Source organism: Tupaia chinensis, unplaced genomic scaffold, assembly GCF_000334495.1.
Source record: "Tupaia chinensis unplaced genomic scaffold, TupChi_1.0 Scaffold000407_4, whole genome shotgun sequence".
Classification (NCBI taxonomy): domain Eukaryota; kingdom Metazoa; phylum Chordata; class Mammalia; order Scandentia; family Tupaiidae; genus Tupaia; species Tupaia belangeri.
The window spans coordinates 3,792,868-3,801,597 of record NW_006159912.1 but is presented as its reverse complement, the minus strand read 5'-3'; the positions used below and the strand labels follow the sequence as shown (position 1 = coordinate 3,801,597).

General features: G+C 45.8%; 1 protein-coding gene and 1 pseudogene across 1 annotated transcript in view; one reads left to right on the top strand and one right to left on the bottom strand.

Moving 5' to 3' along the window:
• Window positions 1–2,608, top strand: part of AATF (apoptosis antagonizing transcription factor) — a 156,799-nt gene extending 154,191 nt beyond the window's left edge. The window contains exon 12 of the mRNA XM_027774172.1: window positions 1,936–2,608. Within this exon, the coding sequence (XP_027629973.1) occupies window positions 1,936–1,999 (64 nt within the window). The 3' untranslated portion in view covers window positions 2,000–2,608. The remainder of the gene's footprint in view (window positions 1–1,935) is intronic.
• A 1,058-nt stretch (window positions 2,609–3,666) lies between these two features.
• LOC106735484 (non-histone chromosomal protein HMG-17 pseudogene) lies at window positions 3,667–4,342 on the bottom strand (annotated as a pseudogene).
• Window positions 4,343–8,730: the final 4,388 nt, after the last annotated feature.

The window sequence follows — 8,730 nt, the reverse complement described above, 5'->3', positions numbered from 1 at the left end:
GGGTGGGGCTACCGGTAAATTCTTGCCATACAATTCCTGTGATAAAAGTGGAGACCCTTCATTTTCTGACCTACACCTTCCCTGCCTATCCTTTGGTCCCCAGTGTGATAAGCTTTCTGTAGTTTTCTCTTTAAGATGTTCACCTTTTACTTTTTTAAAGCTTTGATATGCTATTTCTATTGCTGGATTTTCCAATTATAGTTCCTCTATTCTTGTTCACAACTGTAGCAGGGCAGCTTCAAAAGGGCTAGTAAGAAAAAAAAAAAAAAGGGCTAGTAAGTTTGTTTGTTTGTTTGGGTTTTGTTTTTGTTTTTGTTTTTTTTGGAGAGGTTTTTGCCATAGGGCGCATGCGCTCGCCAGACAGAGACAGAAAGCGAGAAATCATCCCCCAGTGGGGATGGCCATGCCTCAATCCCTTCTCCTCCATTCTCCTCTCGGGATCTTGGGCACATACACGCGCCCGGTGTGAGTTTAAGCCACCGGGTCTCGGACACGAACCGCAGTCAACTACGTGGGAGTCCAGCGACATAGCCATTATGCTAACTGCTGGTCCCAAAAGGACTAGTAAGTTTTGTGTTGATGTGTTACCAAACTAAAACAGCCCTCTGAAGATGGGAGTTGATTGACTGACTGACAGTTTGGGGGGCAGACACCCTCTACAGGGGGTTACACCCTGATCCTCCCCTCCTACGAGCCTTTCCAACCAGCCAGCACCACGGACGCATACAGGCTGCTGGCATGGACAGGCCGACCCAGGAGAGGACACTCGCCTGCAGGTGGGCTCCAGCATGGTAGTGCTTTGCATCGCAGTGCTGCCACAGCTGGGGCCGGCTGGGGTTTAGTTGGACTTGCTGCTGCTCACTCTGACCACAAGAGCACCTTTAACAGCCGGTCTGCTTACCAAGGAGGCAAGCTGTATTTCGGCTGCATCCTGAGCAGGCCTGGCTCCCATCTGTGGTTGTTGACTCCCTGCCATTACCTTAGCCCTGTGCATGCTGCCCTCCACCATGAGGCTGAGTGGCTGCCCCTGTACTCAGAGCATAGCCATGGGTACGCAGACCACCTGCCTCTGGGCCTTGTCCTCCAGGGCCTCTCCGCAGCGTCAGAGTCTTTCACATGGGTCTGACCTTGGAACCTTGCGGTTCCTCCTACCTCTGCTGAGAGGATCTAGCCAAGTCACGGAGTATCCTGGAGCTTCCATAACAGCAACAGGAAGGATTGCTCCTACCCACACCCCTTATAGATTTTTCAGGCGTTGGCAGATACTCTGGCCAGATGTCTGTATGCGTGTTGCATTTTCCAGCATGAACAGGGGTTGGAAGTGATCATTTATTTTATTTTCAGTTAGACTTTTTTTTAAAGTCGAAACCCAACTTTAGAAGTAAATTAGCCAGTCAACTATCTGAGACCGAGAGTTGAGAAATGGGGGCCGGGAGTGAGGAAGAGCCTTGGTTCTGCTCCTGAACAACCACACATAGGACAGGAATTGGAATCTCGTTGCTGGGTCATTTTCATTGTTTTTCAAGTACTGCCAAGTCCAAGAATATGTATGAAGACTAAATTATATCCCCTGCATTCCATGTCTGATTGAATCCTCCTCATCGCATGGCAGTCTCATACATCCTATTAAAATATTCAATCTTGTTTTCTTACTTGAAGAGCCTGTCTGTAAAGGGCAAACTTATAGAAAACCCGTTCCCTAGAGACAGGGTTCCAGCCACACCGGGCTATTTACATGTTTTACTGTTTGATTGGCTGCTCTTGGGTTTCTGCCGCCATCGTGTTTGTGAGTTAGAGCTGTGGGATGCATTTTTAATTACACGGCTGTGTTTTCAATTGAAGAAACAGACCAGGGCATTTCCTAGCTTCTTAGTTTCTTTTTAACCTTGCAGAGGTAACCAGTGTGTTAACCAGTGTGTTTTGTTTGTCTTCTAGGACAGAGTTGTATCGATCTCTCTTTGGCCAACTCAATCCTCGGGACCAGGGCCACGAGGACTGACCTCGCCATGCTCCCCACGCAGCCCGAGGCAGGGAGTTCAGCGCCCAGAGTACCTTGGCCGGTTCAGCTGCTCATCCAGATGCAGAAACCCATTGACTTCCTGGGGAGGCGTTATCAGGAAATTGCCTGGGAAGGTGCTGGATTCAGAGTGTGCCTAGTACGCACCACCACCACCGGGTCCTTAACCACCACTAATAAAGAGCGCTATCACTGCCGCCTCCTGTGGGTGGAGGAGGAGTCAGTGGAGGGAGAGCTCTAGCAGGTGGCACGCTTGTTGGGAGGGTTTTCCTTGTTTTCTAGTCAGATAGCCTCATATGATGTAGAACTGTATTTTCTTTATCCACTCACCCGCTGTGGTGAACAATGCTGTCATGAACGTGGAACAGTTCTTCTGTGTATCGATTAGAGTTCCTTTGGATGTATTCTCAGAAGAGTGTTTGCTGGACTGTGTGTGGGTTCTCTTACTGGTTTTCAAGGAACCGCCACACTATTTTCTGTGAGGGCTTTGCTAGTTCCCATTCCCACCAACCGTGGAAATGGGCTCCTTTTTCTCTGCATCATTGCCAACACTTACCTTTCATCTTTTTAATAACAACCAGTCGAACAAGTGTGAGGCAACACCTCTGTGGTTTTTATTTGCATTTCCCTAAAGATTAATGATGATGAACATTTTCTATTAACCTGTTGGCCATTTGGATGTCTGTTCAACTCTGTTTGCATATTGGCTTATCCCCCAAAGGTTCACATTTTGGAATTTGGTCCCCTGTGTAATGGCATTGGGAGGTGGCGAGGCCTACTGGGAGGTGATTTGGATCATGGAGGCAATACTGTTATAAATAGATTAGTGATGCCTCCAAGACCCAGTGAGTTCCAGCTCTCGGGAGAAGGGTTAGTTCTTGCAAGAGCACACTGTTCTAAGGGCGCACTGCCCACATCGCTCAGCACGCACCTGCTGTCTTCTCTGCCTCTGTCCTGTGCTTGACATAGGTCAGCCTGACGCCTGCCTGGGACTTTCCAGCTACCAGAAGTGTAAGTTAAATAAACCTCTATTCTTATAAATTCACCCAGTGCAGCGAGGGACTAAAACAAGGTCCTCTGCCTGTTTGTTTTTTTAAGACAGAGTCTCACTCCATTGCAATCTTCCTGCCTCAGCCTCCCAGCTGGGGCTATAGGCACACACCCCATACCTAACTTTCTTTTTTTCTTATTTAATCATTTTATTTTATTTTATTTTATTTATTATCAGAGAGAGAGTGTGTGCAACTGTCAATGGGTTGTGGTCACACTGCAATTCCTATTCCTCCATTTCTCTATCCTATCAGGATTTTGGGCACTCACACACACCAGGGCTAGGATTCGAACCATGAGCAATCCAACTCTATATGCGCAGCACTTAACCACTGCACTACTGGGTCAGCCCCCTTTCCTCTTCTTCAACAGGGAATGACTGTGTTGCCCAGACCAACCTCAAACTTGCAATCTTCCCAGTTCAGCCTCCTAAGGTGCTAGGATTACAGGCCCGTGCCACTGCACTCATTCTAGGTTGGACCAGAATTTTTTTTTCCCCAGCTTCAGAGACTTTCTATTAGTGACAAATGCCCCTTCCCCAAAAAACAACAATGAAGTGTTCTGTGTGCTAACAACATAGCTTAAAGAAAAAAAGTTAAAGTTCTGTATTTTTATAAAACTTGATCAAAAATAGTATTTCAAACTGTACAGTCACCAGAAGGACACAGTTATGAAAACTGCACACACTTCACCTTCCGCTTTCTGTGCCTGGTCTGTTCTGGCATCTCCATTTTCTGCAGGGTTATCCCCAACCTTGCCAGCATCAGCTTTTCCCTTTTTTCCTTTGGGTACCTTCTCTCCCTTCTTTTCAGGGGCCTTTTTAGACTTGGGCTCTGGCTTTGGAGTAGCAGGATTCGCAGACAACCTTGCAGATCTTCTCTGTGGTTCGTCCTTCACCTTGGCCTTATCTCCTTTAGCCTCCCCTTTAGCCTTTCTGTTGGGCATGGTGGCGACATTGGCGGGGTGTAGGTGCTGGACGTGGGGGATGCAACAGCACACAGGCTTTGGGCAGTCCACGGGTCGCTCTCGCCTCTTCCTCACACTGCTCCTGGTTGGACCAGAATTTGAACTCAGGGCTCCCATGTGGTCCTAGTCTGTGCAGCACAGCATCTTAGCAGCATGTGCCACAGCTGCTGGGCTTCTACCCCGCCTCCCCCCACATTTTTAGTTTGCTATGGGGTGCATGCACTTGCCAGAGAGAGAGAGAAGGCATCCCCCCGGGGGAGGGGAGGGATGACCATACCACAGTTCCTTCTCCTTCACTCTCCTCTGGATATTTCGGGCACACATGCACACAAGCCCGGGTGTTTCTCAGGCCTGCCTGTTTTTCAAGCTGTTGAGTCTGGGAGTCAGCCACACCGTTAGCCATGTGGAAGCTGGTGCCTTAACTATCCATGCAACCTGGCTGGCCTGGCCTTTGCCCACTTTTTAAAACAGGTTTTGTTTTGTTATTAATGAGTTGAGTGTCTTATACATATTAATGTTTTTTGTTTTTCCTTTTTAGGAGAGATTTTTGCCATAGGCACATGTGCTCACCAAAGACACAGAGAAAGACAGAGACAGAAAGTGAGAAATCACCCCTCAGGGGAATGACCACGCTACAATCCCTTCTCCATGCTTTCGGGATTTGGGGCATGCATGTATACGCACCTGGCGTGAGTTTTAAGCAGCCGAGTCCAGGATTCAAACTATGTGGGAGTCCAGCGACATAACCATTACACCATCTGCTAGTCCCTAGATGAATGGTTTTTAAGATGTATTTATACACAGTGGAATACAATTTAACCTTTAAAAAAATGCTATCACTCCGTCACTGTGGAATGTTAAGTGAAATAAGCCAGCCACGGAGAGCCAGATACTACGTGACTTGACTTCTAGGGCCGAACTCCCAATAGTAGAGAGTAAGGCGATGGTTTCCAGTGCGCTGAGAGAGGAAGGGAGAGGTGCGGACTGCAGGCTGCAGAGTCCCAGTCAGGAGCAGTGAATTCTGAGATGCGTCTGCACGGCAAGGTGACTGTAGTCGTCATGTGTATTTCTCACATCACATCAACAGTACATTTCTGTTGTCTCACTACAAAAAAATGATACGTGTGAGGTGATGGATGTGTTAATCAGCTTGATTTAACCATTCCACATTATATTCATTATTAAAGGTTTTAATTTTTTAAAGAATTATTTAATATTATTTATCATTTTATTTTTTTAATTTGCAACAGGGCTCATGTGCTCACCAGAGACACACAGAGAGAGAAGAAGTGAGAAGGCAGGCCATCAGGTCCAGGGCCCAAACCGTGGCGGGCCACGTGGAAGTCCAGCGCCTTGACCACCATGCCACCTATTGGCCCCATTGTATACATTTATCAAAACATTACATTTTACCCCAGAAATGTGTGTACTGGGTTGTCGGAAAAGTCATGATGCATTTTTACATAGAAAAAATATGTCATGACTTTTCCGACAACCCAATAATTATGATCTGTCCATGATAAATAATTTTAATTTTTCAAAAAAAAATTTTGCCAGAAGGCATGTGTGGTCACAGAAGAAAGGGGAGAATGAGAAAGCACCTCCCATGGGGTATGGTCAAGCTGTGACCCTTCTCCATCTCTCCCTCCTTTCAGGGTTTTGGGCATGCAAACACACACATACACACCCTCCATGTGTTTGTCAAGCATCCAGGTTCTAGACTTGAACCAAGGTCAGCAATGTGGGAATCCAGCACCTTAACCACCATGCCACATGCTGGCCCCTGATTTTAGTTCTTTTTTTTTTAAAGAATTATTTTATTTAACTTTATTTATTTACTTATTTATTTTAATTTGACCAGAGAGGGACAGAGAGATAGAGGGAAAGTGAGAAGGCAATCTGTCAGGTCTGGGACTTGAACCATGGTTGACCATGTGGGAGTCCAATATCCCTAGCCACCACACCACCTGCCAACCCCTCCTGATTTTAGATTTTCTAAAAAATGGGCCAGCAGGTAGTATGGTGGTTAAAGGCACTGGATTTCCACATGGCTGACCGTGGTTTGCCTCCCAGACCTGCTGGCTTGCTTTCTTACTTTCCCTTTCTCTGTCTCTCTCTGGTCAGATGAAATAATAATAATAAATGGAGTTAAAATAAATATTTCTTTTTTATAAAAAGGAGGAGGAAGTCCTACAGGTGGCATGGTGGTTAAAGCACTGGATTCCCACATGGAGGAGGACTGTGGTTTGAATACTGGACCCAAGATCTTGAAAACCACAACAAATAATAGTTAAATAAATTTTTTTTGGGGGGGAACCTTCCCAAGAGGAATAATTTTGGGTGGAATGCTGTTTTCTGGGTGGATAATGTCTAGTGGTATAACCATGGCTTTGAGGAGCAGAGACTTCCCCAGACCCACAAGGCATGTCTTGGAGACTGTACCTTGGAGATACTTGCCTGATTGTCACGAAGTACAAATCTCTGGCTCTTCTGTTTTTTCCCTTCCTTTCATCTATAAAGATTCTTCCAGAGTCCTTTTCCAATCTCACCATTCCTAAATCACTTTATTAAGATTAGTTCTAACATAAATCTAGCAGGGAGGGATGATTCACTTGTTTTTCAGGCAAAGGTCAAAAGCTAGAAATTAAATCGCTATTAGGGGGATTTATTGGCCTGCTGCGGTCAATATGCAGAGAAGATGATCTTGTGTAAGTGCTGTGTGTGTATGGGTGTACCAGCCCACAGGACTGACCACCTCACAGGACTTTTGCCCCCAATTTTTATTGAAAGCTAAATTAGAGAAGAAATGTGCATCCAGGCAACCAAGTGCAGTTGTTGTTAATACTGGGTCTTCTGAAAAGTCATGGTTGTGTTTTTCTATGCAAAAATGTGTCCTGACTTTTTCAACCACCCAAATAGCTAGTCCTTTTTTTTTTAAATTTGCTATAGGGCACATACATTTGCCAGAGAAAGATGGGAGATGTGGGGAGGGGTGAGACAGCAGATGGCCATGCCACAGTTCCTCCTCCTTTTGGGATTTTGAGTACACACACACATCCGATGGGTATTTCAAGCCGCTGGGTCCAGGACTCAAACTATGTAGTCAGCTGTGTGGGATTTAGCCACCTTAACCACCATGCCACCAACTGGCCCGCTAGTCACTGTTTTTAAAGTCAAATTTTGTTCTGTTTTAAAATGTCAAAATCAAGTGACAGACTTCTGTGCCCAGGAATCTTGTGTATCATTGACTTGGTGTCTGGGGATGGCTGCATAGTGCCCGAAGGCCAGACTCCAAATGGAGTGAGGCCTGAATGCGGTGCGCGCCACAGTTCGGTTTTAACAGAAGTGTGTCTGCTGAGCTCAGGATGGGGCAAAAGGGAGGGTGGGGGGCTTTTCCATCTCCTATTAATTGGACCTTGGTACGTGCTGATTTGTTTTTCTGGTCTCAGCAGTTACCTCTTGGGCTTAACTGTCAGGGAAATGTTTAATTTTCATGTGTCTCTAGTTACCCAAAAGATCAATCTACAGAAGCAGAGTTTCCCCCACATTCACCCCTTCCAAAAGGATCACTTTTGATCTCCCCCATCTAGCCTGAGGGTTCTGGAAAATGCACGCTAGGACAGAAAGGAGCTAACCTCTTAATATTGAACTTTGTGTGAGCCCGATGCTAACCCATGTTCCTAAAGAAATAGAAGTCACTCTTTATCTGATGAAGAGAAAGATCTAAACAGGTGCTTCAAAATATTTGGAGTCCAGCAAGTTTAATTAAAATGAGTTGAAAACAGAAGAGATGAGAAAGAAGGAACTGACCAGATTTTCACGAAAGGGAGACTTGCATTTTAAAATTCAGAAGGCCACACTCCTTCCAGCCAAGAATAAATTGGAAACTATTTTAATTGACACGGATACTGCAATTCAACTGTTACTAGAAAGACAGATTAGTTGATTGATTTGCATTTTAATAAAACTAATACTTTACATTTTGGTAGCTAATGCTGATTTTTAAATGAGTTGAGAGCAGTTATCAAGAGTTTCAATCCAGAGCCCTTTTTCAGTGTTGACTGAAGCATTCCTCTCTTTTGTGTGGAGTTTGCTTATTTTATTTTTGCCTAGCTGACTGCTTCACACACGACACACATCGCTGTAAACCTGAAAGGTCTCCCAGCACAGCCGACGCGCGGCAGCTTCCCACACAGCCAGGTTGGCCGCAGAGATGGGAGCAGGGAAGATGCACTGGACCCCTCCCTTCAGGGTAGAGAAGATAGTAAGGCTGGCTTCTTCTCTTATTTTACTTTGGCCTTAAGAATTAATTACAGAAATGTAGAATGAATGAGACTCAGTCGTAACCCCACTACCCAGAAATAACCACTTGATTGTTGCCCTGTACTGTCCACAGCTCTCTCCTGCACACAGGTACAGCTCTACCCAGTAACCCCAGTGACTCAGGTGAAGAGGGGCCAGGGAGCAGGTAGGCCGAGAGACGCGGTTTTTACTTTTAAACTGAACTTTTCACTTAGCCGTTGAAAACCAATAAAAACGCCGCACACAGGCATACGGCCATGCTTGCCTCCCAGTGCGCACATTGCCACTTGACAACCAGTACATGGTCTTCTGCATTTGAATGATCGTATGGGGGCTGGGCGGTGGCACAGCGGTAAAACTGGCTGCTCTGTGAGGTTGACCCAGGGGAAAATATT